The sequence below is a fragment of the Atractosteus spatula genome, chromosome 2 (assembly GCF_055471065.1).
Source record: "Atractosteus spatula isolate fAtrSpa1 chromosome 2, fAtrSpa1.hap1, whole genome shotgun sequence".
In the NCBI taxonomy this organism is placed as follows: Eukaryota; Metazoa; Chordata; class Actinopteri; order Semionotiformes; family Lepisosteidae; genus Atractosteus; species Atractosteus spatula.
Genome location: NC_142707.1, coordinates 29,854,796 through 29,876,602, shown reverse-complemented (window position 1 = coordinate 29,876,602; position 21,807 = coordinate 29,854,796). Strand labels below are relative to the sequence as shown.

The 21,807-nt window shown below is 35.1% G+C and overlaps 1 protein-coding gene across 1 annotated transcript in view; it reads left to right on the top strand.

Moving 5' to 3' along the window:
• The first annotated feature begins 3,158 nt into the window (after positions 1-3,158).
• The window catches only part of otofa (otoferlin a), a 123,080-nt gene continuing 104,431 nt past the window's right edge, over positions 3,159-21,807 (top strand). Inside the window, exon 1 of the mRNA XM_088933738.1 lies at positions 3,159-3,306. Within this exon, the coding sequence (XP_088789864.1) occupies positions 3,260-3,306 (47 nt within the window). The 5' untranslated portion in view covers positions 3,159-3,259. The remainder of the gene's footprint in view (positions 3,307-21,807) is intronic.

Below are 21,807 nucleotides of genomic sequence, written 5' to 3'. Positions count from 1 at the left end.
TCTGTGCCCTGCAATAACCTGCCATCCAGGGTGTACCCTGCCTTGTACCTGTTTCTTGCCAGGATAGGCTCCTGCCCCCCCGCCATGGGGAGAACATTAATAATGTAAACATTACTGATGGACTGTTTATCAGAAGAACATGTACCGGTGGGCATATTTCCATTCCACTGTAATTTGCCATTATTTGTTGTTTTGATTTTCAAGACATTTGTTCACATAATATAGAAGAACTTGCATTGAATTACCTTTATTTTTCCAGTGCTGTGTCCGGCTACTCTTTTTCAACATCCATGAGATGACTAATCAAATCAAATCTGACTATTATATTAGGACAATGCCAATCTGTTTGAAACCTCCAGGAACTGTGAATGAAAAATTGGTGGTATTGTTTCTAAATGCTCGGTGCTATAATACCTAAAGACCATTATGATAGAAGTGAAGTCTGAGACACACTGATAAAACTACTTTATTCTAGTTGTTTTAGAAAATAGATGTTTTTTTAAAGAAAGTAAAGTAAATGAGTGAATGGAGATCATCACATGAGTGGTAAATAGTTGTGGAAAGAATCATAATTACCAAACATCATTTGAAAATGTACAGTACTATAAGCCAATGTTTTCTTCATAAAAATATATACAATAAATACATACAGTAGTAGGTGAGTAAGAACATTTGTATTACAGTCATATTTGTCTATTATATATATTTTTGTTTGTTTTAGCCTTTTCCTTTAATGACACTGATATGGGCTTTTGCAGTTTTTTTTGGGAAAAGCCTGTCTTGTGGAAATTAATCTACCGGGTGGTATTCAAGTCCAAGGCCTGAAAGGCATGTCTTCGAGAGAAAGGTAGTGCTAAATATATAAACCATGTGGCCAAATTGCATTATGAGACAGATTAAAGGCAGGAGACAATTTCTCAGTTTAGAATTATGATTTTACTGAGATTTTTCCAAGGTCTCCTTTTATTGCTCTTGAAATATAAGTTGAAACTACTAAGAGCTAGGGCACTGCAGTGTGTTTGGGATATGCGGAGGTGGCTAAGTAAGCAGAGCTCTTGGAACTCCAAAGGTCAAGACTGTAACTGAAGCAGACAGGGGTGCAGTGAGAACAAGCCTTGGGTATGATCCTGCTGCTCTCCCTGCTCTCTGCTCAGAGTGTCAGCGCCTCACAGGAATGAAGGTTTAGCTTTTTTGTTCTATATACCCATAACAATAGAAATACAAATACAACACAATAATGGCCCTGCTCTTTAAACCAAAGCTTTTCTTATCCATCCGTGATTTCTTTCAAACGCTAAAATTGTGAGATTTTCATAGCAGAATGTGTTTTCTCAGAGTGCAACATTAAATTTCCTTTTCCTTTAAATTTGCCACATTTAAGAAATTTAAGAAATATTGTCCTGACTCGTTGTAGTCGTTAAAATTCCCAGGGCGTTTCTTGAAAAGAGTAGGGGTGTAAACCCGGCGTCCTGACCAGGTGGGTGCTGCACATTGGTGGTGGTGGAGGGGAGTCCCCATTACATGTAAAGCGCTTTGAGTGGAGTGTACAAAAAAGCGCTATATAAGTGTAAGGAATTATTATTATTAATTATTAAGAAGTATTGTAACTATAACAATCTGAGATAATCTAAGTAATGTAAGTCAACCTCTACACATAATTATTCTCTGATGATGGCTTGCCTTTAATTTGTTTCTCTCAATAATACTAAGCACGATGGGTAAAATGAATTTAATTTAGTAAAACCAGAATATAAAGAAATATCCAGTCCTAAACCATATCATATTTTGAGGTAATGTGATACTACTCTCAGTTTTCTTTGGTAGATATCCAATGCTCTTCCTGGAGAGCCCCTATACAGCACGTTTTATTACCACTAAATTTCTAAAGATCTGAAACAAGTTCACTGTGATCTTTAAACATTATATTTGTTATCTAAAGCATTAGAGATCTCTTAACTAAACAAATGACTTGCTTAATTGATCCATTATTTATCCATAAGTAGGAAATGCAACTATTAAAATACAGTTGATCCATGATAAGGCTCACTGGATTGGGGCTCTCCAGGACAATGGCTGTAGAACCTAGAGTCGTGAGTTCCTCAAACCAAGAAGATGGAATACACGTATCATTTTAAGATGTGTTCTTGTTGCTGTTCCTGTTCTTGTTCTGTTGGTGATTGCTGCTAGTTAATCTGAGTACGCAGAATAGGTTCTTAGCTTTTCCTTCATTGTTACAGTATGTAACAGTACCTGTCCCTTCTGAGAATATTTTAATGAAGTCATCCCAAACACTTTCATGCACAATTAAAATAGTAGAATTGATTACACATAAAAAATAACAGGAAAGACAATAATCTACAAACTGTTTTACCTCTGCCTAGGGTATCTTTACAATTAGCTTTTTAAACTGTTTTTTCTGTGAGAAGGATTTCCAGCTGGCCTAAAATCAACCATACACTTGAAAATGGGCAGGTCTTTTACTACGTCTCTGAATTAAAACACATCAACATGTAAATTTAATATATCTTTTTTGCTAAGCATAAAAATAAATTGTATATTTGCATGCATATATTTTGGTGCTCTTGTTCTAAATAATAATAATACACAACACTCAAAGTGCTTTACAGGTATGGGGGACCCCTCTCCAACACTACCTACTGTATGTGCAGCACCCACCTGGATGATGCGACAACAGTCATAGTGTGCCACTATGCTTACCACATGTCAGCTATCAGTATGGAGGAGAACAGTGTGATGAAGCCAATTCATAAATTATTACAAGGCCATGACTGGTAAAGGCCAGTGAGAAATTTGGCCAGGACACTGGTGTAACACCCCTAATCTTTTCAAGAAACACCCTGGGATTTTTAATGATCACAAAGAGTCAGGACCTCCATTTTATGTCTCATCCAAAGGACTGCACCATTTTTACATTATAGTGTCACTGTACTGTACTTAATGGGGCATTAAGATACACACAGACCACAAGGTGAATGCCCCCTACTGGCCCCTCTAATATCTCTTGCAGCAGTGACCTCAGTTTTTCCTCACAAGGTCACTCATCCAGGTACTGACCAGGCTCATAACTGCTTAGCCAATTGTGAGTTGCAGGGTTACATGGTTGCTGTTGTTGTTTTACACTTACCTAAATTTTGCAGCTGCTTATAAAAATTGTCTGCTATATTTTTGTAATCCTTGATTTTACTATTTCTGTCAGACTTTCCGATGGCCCATTGCCAGTAACATCGATGGAAATGAAATGCTGGAAATCCAAGTGTACAACTACAGCAAGGTGTTCACAAACAGGTCAGTGGACTCTTGTTGGATAAGTTCTTCATACTTTTCATATCTGGTTGTTAAAATGGTTGTTAAAATAATGCGCCTGTGTGTGAGCTTGTAAATAAATTTATGTAATCACCTGCCTATGGAAACAATACAGTAACTTTAGTAGATTTTCACAGTTATGGTATGAAATGACCTTGTTGTGTTGGTCCTTTCCAGTGTCACACCACAACACACTAGAATTATTCAAATACTTTATCTGGATTCATATTATTAAAATGACTATCTCCTTCTGTCTGAACACTGCCCTATCTGTACAATAGTACTGCTTTTTATCCCCAGTGCAATGTCCTCAAAAATTGCTTCCAAAACTAATAATAGAATTAAAGTATAATGCCAGATTTTCTATTTAGCAGTTATTTCACTACAGTTTTGACAATACTGCAAGTTTTTCTTATCCTTTCCTAAAGCTAACAAAGAAATGTGAGGGGTTTCTTGGTTCACCACCATAAACTTGTTAATGTGTCACTGATGGAAATCCGATAAAATGTTTATATCACTAAATGCAGTTTATCTTACCACTAGAGCTGGGCGATAATTCGATAACGATAATTATCGCGATATAATTTTCCTCAATATAATTTTAACAAAAGTTCTATAAATGTTGGATATATATGTTTATGCTTTGCGCATGATATGCGCATGCGCACAAAATACTGCGCGAATGCGCGTGTATGTTGCAGACCGGGCAGCTAACAGATCTGTTTAATGTTTCTGCTGTTTGGCAAGTGTTTGTTGTGTTCTTAAAATAAAAAGTTCTTTAATTTACCAATTAACTGTCTGGTTTCTTCAACTTTCACTCAGGAGAAAAAATCTGCCTTTAAACTTGAAAGAAATAATGATTTGACATTTATTGTGATAATTATCGATATCGACTGATATGAAAATTTTTATCGTGATAATGTTTTTGGCCATATCGCCCAGCCCTACTCACCACTAAAAGCATATTTTTTATTCCAATATGTCTGATTGCATGAAGAGTTTTCTTTAGTATCTGTGGCAAACATTAGGATTGAGGGGGTGAAGTGGGTGACTAACTTCAGTCTTTTGAGTCTTTTTGGAATGGCCAGTTGTGGAATGTTCTGCCACATTGGCATTTTTTGTGGTGCAGGTAGCCTTATCACATGCAGTGCTGGGGAATCATGTTCCCCATAATATTCATTTTTGATTAGATGTATAATTGTTTTTTTTTAATAAATATACCCAGTTGTTAAATCACTTTAATCTAAGTTTGGAAGAAAAGGTCCATCCAAATATTTCAACACCTATCTACTGTATAAGGAATTGCAATAGAATTCCACATTGTAACAAAGGAAGATACAGACATGCATGACTACACTGCAGCTGTTTTAAGGATGGTTTTATTACTGTGGAAGAAGACCACTGAATATCACAAATGATACTACTACTGTATGTACATTGAGACCTAATGTGTACTTTATTTTCTGTGATATTCTACAAACAAAAAATGTACAAGTATACTAATGGAACTTGTAGTTCAATTTTTATGTCCAGTAATACCCAGACATAAAAAAGGGCATTCTAATGGTGAAAATTTGTCATTAAACTTAAGTCAATTTTTTTATACAGTTACACCAGAATATGTGTTATGCCTTCAATAATATTGTCTGCATTGCATTGTGCAGTCAATATTTAGAGCAAGAAGGAGCTTACACAGATCCACCTAGATTGTGACTGAGCAAACATATGGAATGGGGCATCACTACCTAGACAAAACATGAGGAGCACTGAATGCAACTGCCAGATCAGTCTTTGGGGTTTCACAGCACGTGGAGTCCTGTTGAAGATTGCTGAGGTATTTCTGGGAGCAAGTGGGGGAGGGCAGGGCAATGAAGCACCTCATTCTGAAGCACTCCAGCTCCTGCTGAAGGAGCCTCCTGACCAAGCCATGGGGAATCCGGGCTTGAGAGTCCTGTGACGTCTCCACAATTTCACAAAGTAAGGCCAGTTCCAACCCCAACTTAGTATTCAGCAGAAGGTTTTGAGACTATTTTAATATTTTAGGCATGGAAGATACAGACAAAATATATCACATATTTCTAAGCAGATCACATTTCATGTTCTCACTATCATCAGTCTTTATTTGCAAAGCCACTCCATTCATATTCAGATTCAGTTAATTTTTTCTGTTAGCCGCTACATTACGTCGGACATCCACTGAGAATATGAGAAGCATCTGTCTTTGCTCCAGTCTATCAGGAGAAAAGAATATGATCTGCAAGCATGGCTTCAGCTGTACAGATACTATCTCATTCAAAAAAGAAAAGCGAATCTGTTTAAACTTTGTATATCCTCTAGGTTAAATGTATTTCTCATCAATTTCTCATTTTCAAGAAACTAATTAAACTGATCACAGCTCATATTAAAAGAAACTGGAATTAGGTGGTAGTGTGTATGGCTGAACCTCATAATATTACTTCAAGTAAAGCACAAGATGTTATCACTTACATTTGACTAATTAAAAAAAACAACCTGTGTGGCACAATGGTGCAGTGGTTAGCGTTGCTGCCCCTAAGCACTTGTGTCCTGGGTTCAATTCTGTACCCTAAGTGCTATTTGTGTGGAGCTTGTATGTTCTCCCTGTGTTCACTTGGCTTTCTGCTTTCCTCCCACATTCCAAACACATACTGATAGCTTCATTGGCTTCTGGGGAGACTAGTGTGTGTGTCTGTTTGCCCTGTTGCTCCTCCCTTAAATGTAAGGAGTGCTTAGAAAATGGATGGATGGTTGGACTGACAGCTTTTATAATGGAAGTAGAGCAAGAACATACCAATACAACTATGTCTGTATTGTTTATTTTAGGAGAGGTCCACATTGTGCAGATACCTGCAAACCCCCACTACTCTAAAGGGAAAAACATACAGAAATTGCTGGCATGTGAAAACATTTGTCTAATTTCAAAGAAAATGTTAAAACTGGATGTGTTTTACAAGCATTTTCCCTCCCATTATATTGTTATTACCTCTTTTAATGCAGTGTGCATTGTATCATTCTGACAAGAGAGGTCACAATGATTGTACTCTGTGTTGATTTACTTCATTATCAGCAGCAGGAACTGTCATCATTTAGAGTGCTTTACCTGATCTTTCATACTTATAAGATTAAACTTTGGGCAAACACAAACAGAAAAGATCATGAATTTTAATGTTATTTAAATAGGTCTGGTAATGTTTGATAATTTATTTTGCATGACATTTAGAATATTGACCTTAAATGTTAAAAGAATGTGTAGTTAACAAGAGTTGTCCAGCCAATCAGGTTACTGGACTGAGGTGACCTACTTTTAGTCACAGAAAAACAAATTAAAAGAGGAGCTTATCAATAAAACATGTGGTCTGTAAGCTATACATGGACTTTTAAGGCAAGTGATATCAGATTATACACGGTTTTAAATTATTAAAGTGTGTTTACGTCAGCATTGCGTGTGTCATCTTTTTTATGTTAAGGTATCAGTCGCTAGAAAGTTAATTAGTTTGGTAACTAATCTGTTTTGTGTTCTGTGACCAGAGAAAATAGGTCCAACACATGACACTGCTGAGTCTAATTGCTCGGGACTGTTGTCTTCATACAACAATGTTGGTACATGTGCTGAATGTGAAAGGGAACCCTTATAGAATTCCTGTACAATACAGGTTTTCTGGAATAAACTGGAACTAGAATTTACTAGCTAAACCAGTACAGTTTACAGTTTATTCTGTCTCTCTTTGTGTCTCTTTCCATGTTCACTTTCCATGTTTCACATGTTTCACACCGGTCTCTTGGTATTTTTAAGGTCTATTGGCTGTCCTAACACAGCCTGCTCCATTAGTGTTGTCATAAAATGATTGAGCATTATTCATTGTAAATTAGACAAAGCTTTTATAAGTCATTGTTCTAAAATAGAAGAAAGAAAACAATTGGCAATTATAATTTGGTTGGGTGAATGAAACGCACCAAAATAGGAAAGCACTGCTGGAGAAGTGATTAGGGCTCTGCAATTGGAACTTGAAGCAATCTGGGTGGGAACCTGCTGTTCTAACCTTGAGGAAGGTCATATTGTTTGGGTAAGGATGCCCTCCTGGTTAAATGGGTGCTATGTAAGTCATCATTGTAAATAAAAATGTATCAATTACCTTCTTTGGTTATTTTATTTTTTAAAATGGCTAGGAGCAAATATGAACTAACCTACTGTGCAGTTAAGCTACTGTAAAATCCATTTTTTACATCTAATAAAATAGGATATTTTCTGCACTGTGAATTTTGTCACTTATAAATGACAGTTTTAATTTCAGAATGATTTTCAGTGATACTAGTCTACAGAGGAAACGTGCACGTGTTTCTCATTTTTTTCTTTCCCTTGTAAGGGAAAAACTATCAAAGGATGCAAACTTACTCCCACCTCAACATTAATCAATGTCCAGCTGTCGCAGTAGGATATTGAGCCTGGCTGACCAGCCGCCCACAGTTGATCCCTGTTGGTCACAATAAACGGTCATAAACAGAGGCTCAATCAAACTTTATGCAGGCTTTTTATTTCACTTAAAAAGAAAAGTGTAAATGCAGTAAGACCTAAGGCAAATGCTTCACACTAACTATATACTGTATACAGTATATATGGACATATATTTTTTTTTACCTTTTACTGTTGTTCTGTGAAAAAAAGGGGGTTTTTCATTAACTTTCCATGAGCCGTTCAGGAAAAAATCACAAACCTACTTCGTAATACATACTGTATAATATCCCTGTTTTATATTTTCTTAACATAAAATACTTGATCATGAATAGACCCTATGGCATTAAACTTTGTGCAAATGTTCATAAACTGCTCATTCAGTGAACACAACACAATTTCATGATTTATGTTATGTACATAAATGACCAAAGGGACCAAAACTAAAACATTTCAACAATGTTTAATGAAATTTTACTTGGAAATTTGCAGTTTCAAAAAAATGTACATTCTCTAAATTTGATTTAAAAACGCATTCAAGGTTAAATGTATAGCGAAGTGTTCCTCATGCAGTATTTTGAAATTGCCTTTTATCCTGGATAACAGCCTACAGTTTATCCTGCACGATGAGCTGGTAAGAATTTCTCTCTGAAGTTGTTTATTACTCCAGGGCCTACATGTTCACAAAGATAAGCCCAGTGTGATGGGCTTTCTCCACCTACCATTCATCCACCTACAGAGCAGTATGCTGCGCAGCATACATTAGTATGGATAAAATCTGACAAATTTACTCTTCTGCTTTCCTTAGATGACAAAAAGGGTGGTATCTGTTGCTAATTGTAAGAAAATGAAATATCTGTGACATTCAACAGTAAATCAAAATCAAAGCTAAAACAGAATTGCAATTGTGTATCTTAGACCAGTTTATTTCTAATTTCTGGTAAATGTTCACATCCCCAAATATTTGTTAAGTACTTGCATATGTAGAATTATACCCACATGTACTGTATTTGAACCAGTTTTCACATCCTATCACTGAAAAACTACTTCAGCATCCAAATTGGAGAGCTTTTTGTTACATGCATTTTAACACCTCAGAAAACATCAGTCTACCGCTCAGTTTTAAATTAAAGCAGCAGCACAGTGGTGCGTTTGTTAACATTGCTGCGTTCAGTGCTAGGGCCCTGAGTTCTCAGGTATCTGCTTGGGGTTTGTACGTTCTCCCCTTGTTTCCATTAGTTTCCTCCGGGTCCTTTGGTTTATTCTCACAGTCCAGGACATAATGGCTCATGGAAAAACCGCCCTGGCTTGAGTGTGTGCAAGTCTGTGCCTGCATCCTTGCACCTGTTGCTTGCCTGGTTAGGCCATGACTACCCTAAAACGCTGCATTGGATTAAGCAGTTAGAAAGTGGATGGATGGATAGTAAAAAAATGCTTATTTATGTTGGTCTGTATTAACCATCACGTACAGTACATACTGTTCTTCCTTTTTTTAATTCCATCCATTTTCTAACCTCTTTATCCAATACAGGGTTGCATGGGATCCTTGTTGTTGTTGTTGTTTTGTGATTGCTTTTCAAGAAACTCAGAAGAGCTGAAAATGACATTTCTTTTAGTGCTGCCTACCTAGTGATCCCTAGTGAGAGTCTCTGCCTTTGAAATCTTAATTTTAATTACCTCCAGCTTGAGTAGAAATGTATTCAAGGACCCCTGAGAGGTGAAATGCTCAATATGATAAGTTTCTTCATTAGACAAACCTGAGGAAATCACAGAACTCTCTTACCATCATCTCCCTTGAGAAGAATTGCTCACTGAATAAGATGCCCCAAAATTATTAGTATAGAATAACCTTATAGCGTCTGGGTTGTATGTTATATTTTTGTACTTCTATTGGAAATACTACAGTAACTAGAAAGTTGTCTGTGTGTTTAGATAAATGTGCATTTTTATGGCAATCAATTGTAATATTTATACCAAAATAGAACTGTAAATGAATTGACAGTGACAGATTTTACTGACTAAATAAATAGTCCATAAATAATAATCAAATCTGGGGAAAATATCTATGTTGTCATACTTACTGTTTTTTTCTCTGCTTCACAACAGTTGGCATGCTGTTCTGATGATGAAAAACGATTGTTTTATGATTTTATGATTGAAAGCAGGATTGGACAGTCAGCTCAAAACTGAGCTCGCAGCTGGTATCTGAATACTAAGTGGTTTGGTTGATGATCTTAGTAGGTGTCTTGTAATTGTGTATTGCACATAAAAAGTACCAATTACTGTATATAGTTTTCCAAGGAGGCTAAAATTGTAATTTCAGGATCGCGCTTTAAAATCCAATTAATGCTATACAGTACTATACAGTGGGCACACTTTTGTGTTAAAGGGTCCTGTTAGGCATGGTCAATACACTTGTAAGAATATAAGAGCATAACAAAATACAGACATGAGGGGAACAATTTGGATCATCTTGTTCCTGTGGTTTTTCAGTAGCAAATTGATCCAAGGATCTCACCCAGCCATTTTTTGAAGCCAGGATATCACCTTCAACAAACATGGCTTAGCAGCTTGTTCCATATTCTCACCACCTTTTGTGTAAAAATGCACTTCCCTGTAGTTTCCACTTGTGTCCTCTGGTACATGTTTTAATGCTGATTCTAAAGATGGCCAGTGAGTTCACTTTAACAATGCCTTTGAAGGTCCTGCAATGTTTAGGGTCCCCTCTTAGTCTTCCTTGTTGAAGACTAATAATAAGGTATTGTTAAAAGGCTAAAAGAACAATAAGGCTCTTTAAACCTACAAATGCAAGGCAGTTGTTTCAGCTCAGAAATGTATCTGTTCTTCTGTGAACTGATTCCATACTAGTTGTATGTCTTGCATCTTGATGACCATGACTTTGACAGTATACTAAATAAAACCTCACTGCTACTTTATACAGTTTTAGCATAATATCCCATATTTGAATTCTGAATTTTAGCTACAATATACATCCTAACATTAAGTTTATCTTTTTTATTCCTCCTCCCACAGAATTTATAATATGTAAATAGTGTCTGTAGTGTAGTGTTTCCTACTGTATATGTAGCCACTTCAAGCAGAGTGCCTCCCATTTTACGTTTGCAGTTGTTGTTTTTGGTACATGACAATTACAATTTTGAACTTCATTTGCACCTTATAAGCTAATTTTCTTATTTTGGTATAAGCTGCCTCTTGACTAATTTACTAACTATAGCAAAATTTATATCGATATAAATTAGACAGAGCCATGGTATTTATACCGATCCCTGTACTAAACACGTCTCCCCACTGTGAGCATTTGTTTCTCATCTGTACTCTCTATTCCTTGTCCATTAAGCCGTTCTTAATCCATTATCCATGTATAACCATGAATGCCTACTACCTACAATTTGAGAATTCATTTGCTGTGAGGGACATTATCAAACGCATTTTGAAAATCTAATCTTGTTTAGTGGTAACTATTGTTTCCATAACTTTTTAAGTAATAAAAGTAACACTTATTGCTCTTTGCACAAGATATGTACAAAGACTTATTACTTTGCACAGATTTATCCCCCTTTATGGATTTGCACTACAATAATCTATTTTCCAGCCAGTGTATTGTCTCAAGAGACTTCTGGAAGAGTTTTGTTAATTCCAATGAATAACACAGCTTGTTTGTCTAAGTACAATTGGTAGAATACCACCAGGCCCCGAAGATTTGTTTAATCTTACGTTTGTCAAGAATCTATAAGGCTTCTGCCTCTTCTGTGCTAATATTATTTGATATACGACTGTGTGTTCACATAGCCGTAGGTTGTTGTCATAATTCGGTTTCTTCTTTGGAAAACACCAGTAAGTAAAATAGCAGAGTGAAATATTCATTAAATACATCAGCCATTTTTGTTACATCATCTATAAATGTCCCATTGTTATCTCTGAGACATTTTACCTTATTCTTACTGTTCTCTTGCTTTTGTAATTATTCATTATTAAGTTTAATCTTGATTGCAGTATATTGTACATTTGTATGTCACCCTTGGCTTTTCTAATATCTGTAACTGAATTATTTTGTGAATGTTTTATAAAGTACTCTCCTCATATCTTCCTTAAATGTTTTATTTATTCAGTCATTGCTTTCTTGGCTTTGATGAATCTTTATTATGTTTTAAACAAAATATCTTTAAGCTGTTCCTATCCATTTGTTTAGCCCTCCTATTCCTCCTATAAAAAGGTGCCGTCCTTCAGAAGAGACGTAAAACGCCTTACTCTCTGTGGTCATTAAAAATCCCAGGGTATTTCTCTAAAAGAGTAGGGATGTTATCCCGGGGTCCTGGCCAAATTTCCCATTGGCCCTCACCAATCATGGCCTCCTAATAATCTCCTATTAATCTATGAATTGGCTTCATTACTATGTTCTTCTCCCCACTAATAGCTGATGTGTGGTGAGCATTCTGGCGCACTATGGCTGCCTTCGCATCATCCAGGTGGGGCTGCACATTGGTGGTGGTGGAGGGGAGTCCCCATTACCTGTAAAGTGCTTTGAGTGGCTTGTCCAGAAACGCACTATAAAAGTACAAGCAATTATTATTGTTAAATTATTATTCCAATCTTATACATTCTTAAGCTATTATCACTCATTCATAGTTAGCCTTCCTGAATTGGTAAGGCTTTGTCATCATCATCATCACTTTCAATAACCGGTTGTCCAGTTCAGGCTTGCTGTGGCCTAGAGCCTATCCCAAAAAGCAACAGGTGCAAGGCAGGATAATGTGATTTAAATTACATCATAATTATCTGATAATACAGTTGCTTCTACAGTATTTCTTGCATTTTGTTTCTAATACTCATAGCATTAAGGTAAAATAATTTAGATACATGCATTGACATTTTGTTTTTCCCTAAGGTTCTCCTTTTGACTTTACTAAATAAGTAATAAATATACAAATTTTTCCCACATCCATTCTAGTTCATATTTTATGAAATTTCATTGTGTCTCATCACTCTTGTCTAAGTATAGTCTGTCCCAGTTGTATTCAGATGCAGTTAATTTTCTCTTCCTCACCCAAACGGAAAATGCATTACTTGCATAATATGGGAAAAAAATCTGCATTAACCCAGAAAGATAGATTTTTGTTTGTGAGAGTGGGACCTAGTAAATTATGAAACATGTAAAAGTAAATTGGTTAGCAGGATGGTAATTAATATTATATGTCCTCCTTTCAAAACCTGATCACAGGTCAGAACATGATACAAATTCCTTGAATTATTCAAATGGTTAGGTAAAGCTGGCCACAATAAATAGGTATAAAGGAATTACAGGCTTTCTTTATGGGTAAAAGCCAGAACATGGGGACTGGAACATATTAGTCACACGATCCAAAAGGGATCATTTTTCATGACGGCTTCTGTCATTTGCAATTGTAAGGTATCTCTTATGTAATGTGCACATTATTCCATAAAGTTATTATTATTATAATTTATTGCTATTAATATAAAAATCTCTTTGGGATGTAGACTATTTTATAAATAACCCTGGGAAATAGACTATTTTATGATCTATATACAATACACTATGTCCTATCCTTGAGAGTTTAAATAGAAAATATAAATAATATATATATAAATGACTGTTGCTGAACTGTCCATTTGGATTCCGTGTAACAAGGAGGCATTTAATCACACATCACAATTTAAAAAATGTTGCCTTAATGGTTCTTAAATGTAACCTTTCATCTATACAGTACATCTGTCTAATAAGGAACACCATACTAGTTTATGATGTGTTTCAAGAGCATGCAGACATTATCAATCAAGTGGAATTAAAATTAATTATCTCTTGGACAGAACTATCCAACCCTGAGGTCTCAGCCTCAGTTCCTGTAGGACCTAGGGTTTTCTGGTTTTTGTTCCACCCAAGGTCTCAGTTACATCATTGATCTAATTCTTTAATTACCGTAGATGTATAATTGTAATACATCTAATCAGATTCCTAGGCGGTATCCATAGGTAACCTTTAATGTTCCTTTTAAAGGACTGAATGTCTTCTGTAATGAACTGTAAAAAACCTTATGAAAAATATTATGCATGTCAAATTCAGAAAATAATTAGGTTAATTGTTTAATTGAATACTCCAGTTAAAGCCAAAACAGTTCTAATTCTGTGTCTTGGGCTTTCCTGAAAAAAAAGATTAAATAGTTGTCCTCTGATTTGAAGATTGTACATGGAAAAGGCTCCACCCCCCTTTTTATTCCCATAATTTATATCTACAGTATATCCATATATATATTTATTGTATTTGTACACTCCCCACCCAGTTCTCCATGTCTGTATTTCTGCCAAAGTCCAAGGTTACAGTACCTGCATTTACATTTTAGCTCTTGATTCTCTTATCCCACAGTGTCACTGTGTGTGCCTCAAAGAAACATAATGCTACATTAGTATAAGTTTATCATTAAATGCAGGCAAACCTAACCTACCCCTCAGGAAAGATGTATATTATATGTACTATTTATAATAGAGGGATGAAGAGCGGACCAAACAAATGTGCAATAATTATATTAGTTTGCATACAGTAACTTTAAGCTATTTGTAAGCTATTATGAGTTAGGCCGTTTCACCTGTACCTGTGCCCGGTGTCACCAAATTAGAACATCAGGAAAACGGAATCTATGTGTTATTTCATGTTTCATTTTTTTAGTTTTATACAATAAACCATTAAAATTAGAGGATCTGTGTGTGAGGACCAAACGTTTCTTTATCGTTGCTCCTACATTTTTGTTTTCTTTAAAACCACTGATGTCTAAATAAATTTGTGGAACTTTTTGTGAAACTACATAAACTTTAACTATAGTATTCTCATTCCAGAAAATGTTGTATTTCTTTTTTTTCATCAGGATGCATAGTAGATTTCAAAACAATGTATTTAAAAGAAACTAAACACGTAAAAAGAAGCCATTGGTAATTTATATGTCTTCAAAAAGTCTTATGTTTCCGTACTGTAAGTTGCATTGTAGTTGATACAAGTCTGCACTATATTAAGGGTGTTTCATTAAAGAAAACACATTTTTCTAAAAACACTTGGGGGAAGGCATAGTTTAACTTCCTCTGCAAGGAATAATAACATCAGTGGTGTTTATATGTAACATTGTATAGTATATATAAAGATTCTTCGCAGTGTAATGGATTTAATTAAGCTCATCCCATCAGAGTGACACATTGGTGATTCAGTGGTAAAATTCTTGTCTAGTACATAGGAGGCCTAGAGGTAGATTCGATTTACAACCAATGCAAAATGTCTTTCCAGATTGCCTCTTGGGGATAATAAATACAGTACCTGTCCTCTAATAACAAAATATAATAAATAAACTGTATAGAATATTGGCATTTGTATTAATTTTATACATACAGTAACAGTTGGTTAAATATTAACACAATATTAATTATAAATGAAGTAATAACATTAATGAACTGTCATAGTGTAGAGCTACGTTAGCAAATGTGACACCCTGGGGCTGTTTCACAATGCAAGGTTACTTAAGTTACCTGGATTTGTAAAAAAATATTATAGTCTCTTGTAAATCAAATGTGTTTTTTCTGATTTAATACACATTAAAATAAGGAACAAGTAATAGGTTTATTCCATGCTGAAAAAAAGAAGAAAGAGAACACAAAGTTTTGGCCGTGGAGCCTTCTTCAGGTGTGAGAGAGACAAGGCAGTAGGCAAAGGTAATGTAACAGTAGAACAAAGGCTGGGAGGGAGGAGGAGCGAGAGGCGGGAGCAGGGGACAGAAAGAGAGGCCAATCAAGAGGTGTGAAGTCCTTTGTGTTCCTGGAAGCATGAAGACGTACACCCCTCCCCCACCCCATGTCTGCTTTTGCAGGTAACCCTTGGAAGTGTTTATGAGAAGTAAAGTTAAAATTAGTACAGTATGTCAAGTCTTTGCCAAATTAACTACAGCAAGTGACCAAGTACAAGAATTTGATGTAGAACATGTTTATGAAGCAGGTAGAACACTGTTGTGTAACTCATTTTTTTATTTTCATCTATTACTACCAACTATATAAAGTACTGCAAATATTTATTCATAAATTAAAGGAACAAGAAGAGGTTTATTTCATGCTGAAAAGTGAAGAAAAGAAACACAACGTTTCAGCTGTGGAGCCTTCTTCAGGTGAACGATGTGTATCTTTTCTTCTCTTTTCAGCATGGAATAAACCTTTACGTGTTCCTTTGCAGCCTACCCATGCTGATGCAACTACCAACCTGAACTAATTATAAATTAATATTGCATTTATGTTCTGAAAATTTATATTCTTAGTAAGATATTTTTTTCAGCTACCAAAATTTCCCTTTATTTTCCATATGAATATTCCATATTAAGAGGATTTAAAGAAGTAATACAACAAAGTAAATGAAGCTACTTCTAACGTACACCAAATGTCACCTTTCGATCTTCTCCGGGCACTGAAAACCTAAATTCGCCAAGCAAAATCTTATAGAAGTAAAGCAAAGTTAATTTTCTTCAGACATAGGTTTTGGTGCGCATTCTGAATGGCTGCATCTGTGCAGCTAGACTTTGTCGTGTCATTGCAATAAGTGTGTAATCCTAAGCAAAAACATTTCTTCATTTACAGAATTATCCCTTCTGTTTTTTCTTTCCTTTTTGTTGTCATATTCTGCTTTTTTTCATTGTCCCTTATGTTTAAAATGTTATTATGTAAAAAAATAAAAAAAAGTTATTAAATGAGGAATAATGACTCCCAAGATGTTCGAAATTGTTTATTGGATATTTATGTGTAGTGAGATTAGGATTGCCAGCAGGCATATCACCCTGCAACTCCCACCTGACAACCCACTGAAGCTAAGCAGGTGTGAGCCTGGTCAGTACCTGTATGGGAGACCTCCTGGAAAACACTAAGGTTGCTGCTGGATGAGGTGTTGGTGGGCCCAGTATGGGGTGCTAACCCCACAGTCTGTGTGGGTGCTAAAGCCCCAGTATAGTGATGAAGACACTATACTGTAAAAAGGTGTTATCCTTTGGATGAGATGTACTGTAAAACTGAGGTCCTGACTCTCTGTGGTCATTAAAAATCCCAGGTTGTTTCTCAAAAAGAGTAGGGGTGTAACCCTGGCATTGGCTTTTACCAATCATGGCCTCCTAATCATCCCCATCTATGAAGCGGCTTCATTACTCTGTTCTCCCCACTGATAGCTGATGTGTGGTGAGCATTCTGGCACACTATGGCTGCCGTCGCATCATTCAGGTGGGGCTACACATTGGCGGTTGTGGGGTATAATCCCCATACATGTAAAGCGCTTTGACTTGAGTGTCCAGAAAAGTGCTATGTACAGTAACTGTAAGGAATTATTATTATTGATTACTACTTTCTAAGCCCCCTGGCAATAGAAAGAGGCAGTTACAACCTCCTCAAGTTGGAAGTTGGGACGGAGCACAGATGCATAAAATCAAATGCAGAAAGAGATTTGTGTGTCATTTACAGTACATGGCTTTGAGAAATGATCTCGGCAATGATTATGGTTTAGAACAGCTACGGTGAAATTCATTCCTTTTGAACTTCAGTTAAGTTCTTCCATTTTTAAAAATAATATTAAATAAAATTAATACTGTTAATAATTCATAACAAGGTATCCCACTAAGAACCACAGTATTTACATCAGCACACACAGAGGCAAAATACAGTATCTGCAGCAGTTAGAGCAAACCTACTAAAACAAAAACATGTAAAGAACCAAAAGTGCAGAGGCTTTAAAAGCACTGAAAAAAGGGTTTATTGGTAGCTTGGTAGTATTAGTAGAAATGCAGGGCTTGTTATCTCTTAGAAACCTTTATATTTCTGTGATTTTTTAGTCTTAAATTGCACAATGGTGTGTTATTCCTTCTAGAGCACTAAGGTTAAGGGCTGTGGAAATTGTTTTTCTTTCTGACACAGACCATTACCATCACTGCCTCAGGACACAGTGCCATCAGTGAGCCACACTGATCAGTGTAATAACTTTTTTGAAATTCTGGGATTAGCTGACCTGCAAGCAGTTTTCTTTTGTTGAAGAGGAGAGATGGATTCTTGTGAGTGTGCCAATTAATTTTCATCTGTTGTGACATGAAAAAGCTTATTTAAGGTAACATTTCATTATGCTTCACTAATAATGCATACATAATATATTCTTCCCTTAATTTGTAGTAATTTACAGATACTAGATCAACTGGAATTATTTGTACTTGACTTATTCCTGAAAAAAGAGACTTTTTCTATTCCATATTGAGTAAAAATGTAGTATATTTATTTCATATTAAAATATGGAAATAATGACATTTATTAATATAAATATATTAATATAAGCTTAAGAAAATCACATTGTTTCTGTTATTTAAATCATCTACTGTAGTTTACTTGACTCCCAGATTCATGTGTTTTTATAAGAAAGACAGTTCTCATAAGAACACCCAAAGAGGGTAGTGATTAGCCCTGTCTTAAATTTTTAATTCCACATTCCAACCAGAAATACAATAATTAATAAATGTATTTCCTGAAATGTGAATGTCATTGTAGTTTTTATCCTGTGGCAGGTGCACAAACAGGTCAGATGTGAAACTGAGTGCTTTGCATATGTCCGGTACTTTCCAGTTCTACTGAAAACGATAGCTTATGACATAAAACAAGATCAATGAAATGTACTAATTTTTTATCGACCAGTTTGTCAAATACTTTTCTTGTGTTTTACGAATTGATTTGGTAAACAAAAACAAAAAAAACGTAAACATAGCTGGTGTTTATGATGCAACTGAGTCATAAGTACAATACATTTTGTTTTAGATAAACTGGTTTTGTTACCTGTTTGAACATTTATCTTCTACAGTTCTTTCTAGTTTACTGCCAAAGTGATATGCCTTCTGTAAGGTCCATTCTGCTTCTTTTAATAATTCATAAGAAACTCTTATTGCTTTCATTATGCAGCTAATTTAATTCTCTTTGCTTTGTCAACATGCTATTGGTCCTATTTGTTTCTAACAGAAAAGACAAAGGCAGCTTTACAGTGCTGACTTTCTAATGATGCGTGACAGTATAACATTGCAAGTATTGGTTCTTATTTTCACTCCATACTTTCTTGAATGACTGTTCATTTTTTATTTCATTATCTAAAACAAACAACATGAGTACAAGTGAATGGAAACATTGTGAACAACATTGCTTTGACATTAATATTGGTTTTTGTACAGTACTGGTATAAACATAGTATATTATTATTTATATATGCTTAATGCAAGGACTAAAACAAATCTTTCGTATAATTCTCGGAAACAGAAAGATTGATTTAAACAGTGCAAGATGCAATGTAGCCCAGGAAGGAAGGAATATTTTTTGTCCTGCTACTGCATAATCATTAATACTAGTTATTTATGAAAACGAAAGAATACATTAACATTAATGTGTGAGTCTAGAAAACAGATGGAATATATATGATTTTTCTTCAGTTCTGTGTAAAACTGCCTTTTAATAATGACAATAATGGATCATACTAGTATACTTTTAACAGTGACACCTGAAGAAGGCTCCACAGCCAAAACGTTGTGTTTCTTTTCTTCTTTTTCCAACGTGGAATAAACCTATTACTTGTTCCTTTGCAGACTACGCATGCTGACGCAGCTACTGTACCTACCTGAACTACTATTAACAAATCCAGTTTTGAGTTTTTCTTGCTAAGTATTATAATTCATGTTAATAATCCATAAATGTGAGAATTTTTTAAGCTTCAGTTATTTCTTTAAATTAAAATATCACAAAATATTTCAAGTCACTGAAGAAGAAATAATAATAATATCATACTTGATGTTGATCTCCATTGTACTGTGAGTTTCAGAAAGAAATCCGTTGTGTAATTTAGTTTTATGGCAGGGTGTATACAGTATTGTTACTTCATCACTACATCCAAAAGCAATTCTGTTTTCCAATTTAAATATGATATTTCTGATGAAATTCATAATGTTTGCTTCTCGTTGATGCCTATGTGCTTCCCTTATGTCTGCAGACAACAGAATTCCAGATATTCCTGACAGTAAGGTGTAATCACATTGTAATGATGCTGATGGGCTCATTGATTTGGATTCATGTTGTTTGTTTGTCTGTCATTCTGAAAATTTGAAGTAAACACATCTCCTGTATTGATGGTATTTTTTTACACTATGCACTGTTTGTCAAACTGAATCATTGATAAAACAAGTCAAAAGGGCATGCTTTTGGGCAAGCACAGGGTCCTGTGAATATAATGTATAATAAGTATTATAATATTATACATTTTATAATATAAAAATTAGAATATGTGCATATTACAACACAAAGCATTGTTTTAATACTTTTAGGTGTTTATTTTTTTCTTGTTACAGTTGACAGGAGCTGGTCAGAAAACAGGCATTGCTGACTTAACTTAATCCAAAGAAACAAAGTGAGACTTTTTGTTGTTGCAGATTTTCTTTGATTGTTATTGAACATAGAGATAAGAAAGAAAATGTGCTATGATTAAAAACAAAGACACCATGATCACTTTTTCAAGCAGGAAGTTGACGAGACAAGCCATTATAGATCAAAAGAGACAGTATGAAGATAGAGTGTGTTTAAGCAATCACTTCGTCAACATGATTAAACAAATACTAACTTTTTATCACCTTGATTAATGGAGTTTGTTTTGGCAAGTTCTTGCTTTTCCATTAGTAATGTTTTTCGCTTTGTACCAAGATACTAATAGAAAATATATAAAACAATGAATAGAATAACAAAAACAAGCAGCCAAATGAATGGGGGTCTGTTAAGTTAAAATAATTGTCAAAACTACATTCCTGCACTTATGAGAATGAAACTTGTATTTCTACAGAGCAGAACAGGGAGCTTTGTTGGGGTTAGGAGATAACTGAGAATTGAATTTTATAGCAAGCAGGTGAATTACTAAGCCCTATCTCTCTGTAATGTAGGGGAATTTAGTTCAAAATACCCCTCTGCCAATTCTGCTTGACACTCTGTTAGCCACAATGGATACCAGAATCAGTATTTTTTCTGTGCTTGACTCCTCGTGTTTATGTAAACAAAATCAAGTTCTTAGGAAAATCAAACCTAAGGAGAGGTGCCCTTCACACCTGTAATTAAATCTGAACACAAGACTAAAAAAATGTTGTTCATTTTTAGTTTGTTCTTTTATAACATATTGTGATTTAATTTTTCAGTTATATTGTTTCAGGTTTGTTAAATTCATTTAGAATTTAATTATTATGAATTAATTATTGTCTTGCTAATTCCAACCTAGTTGGAATAGTTAAGTCATGAAGCCCAGCTACTGAGTAGTATTCCACAAGCCAACATTTTTTACTTTGTACTGTAGGTTCCTGCACTTCCACAGCTATTATCATTATCAGAACATTCATAACACAGAAATAATACAAATTTGGGTTATTTGTCATGAGGAATAACCAAACCCATTACAAAAATGCATTGAACATATATATATTTAGAAGTTGGGGATAAGAATGTTTGGCTTAATCGGCCCGGGTTTGGCTTAGTCCTGAGAAAGTCATTAATCAATTGATAGCAGCAAGGGTTTAGATGGATTAGGGGCATGATACAGAAAGACAAATGCAAGGAAGAGAGAGGAGCTTACTGTGATATAAGTTGCTTTTCAGTAAGTGGTGTCAAAGAGGATTAGGAGTTAGAGTAGCAGAAGTAAAAGAGATCTCGGTTGTTGTAACGAACTTTCAGGAGGGTCGACAAACACCACCGTGTTCAACCAATTTATATATATATGTATCTTAAAAAGACCATTTTCAGCGGCCATGCTTATTATATATTTCCTTTGATACAAATCCTGATCTTTTTTCTTTTCCCTCCTTAGGTTGAGTAGAGTATGCATCACAGCAATCACCAATCAAATGAAATGAATGTGTATAAGCACATCACCAACCTACAAAATGTTAGAAAATTTAAACAGAATTTGATACCAAATGCCATTA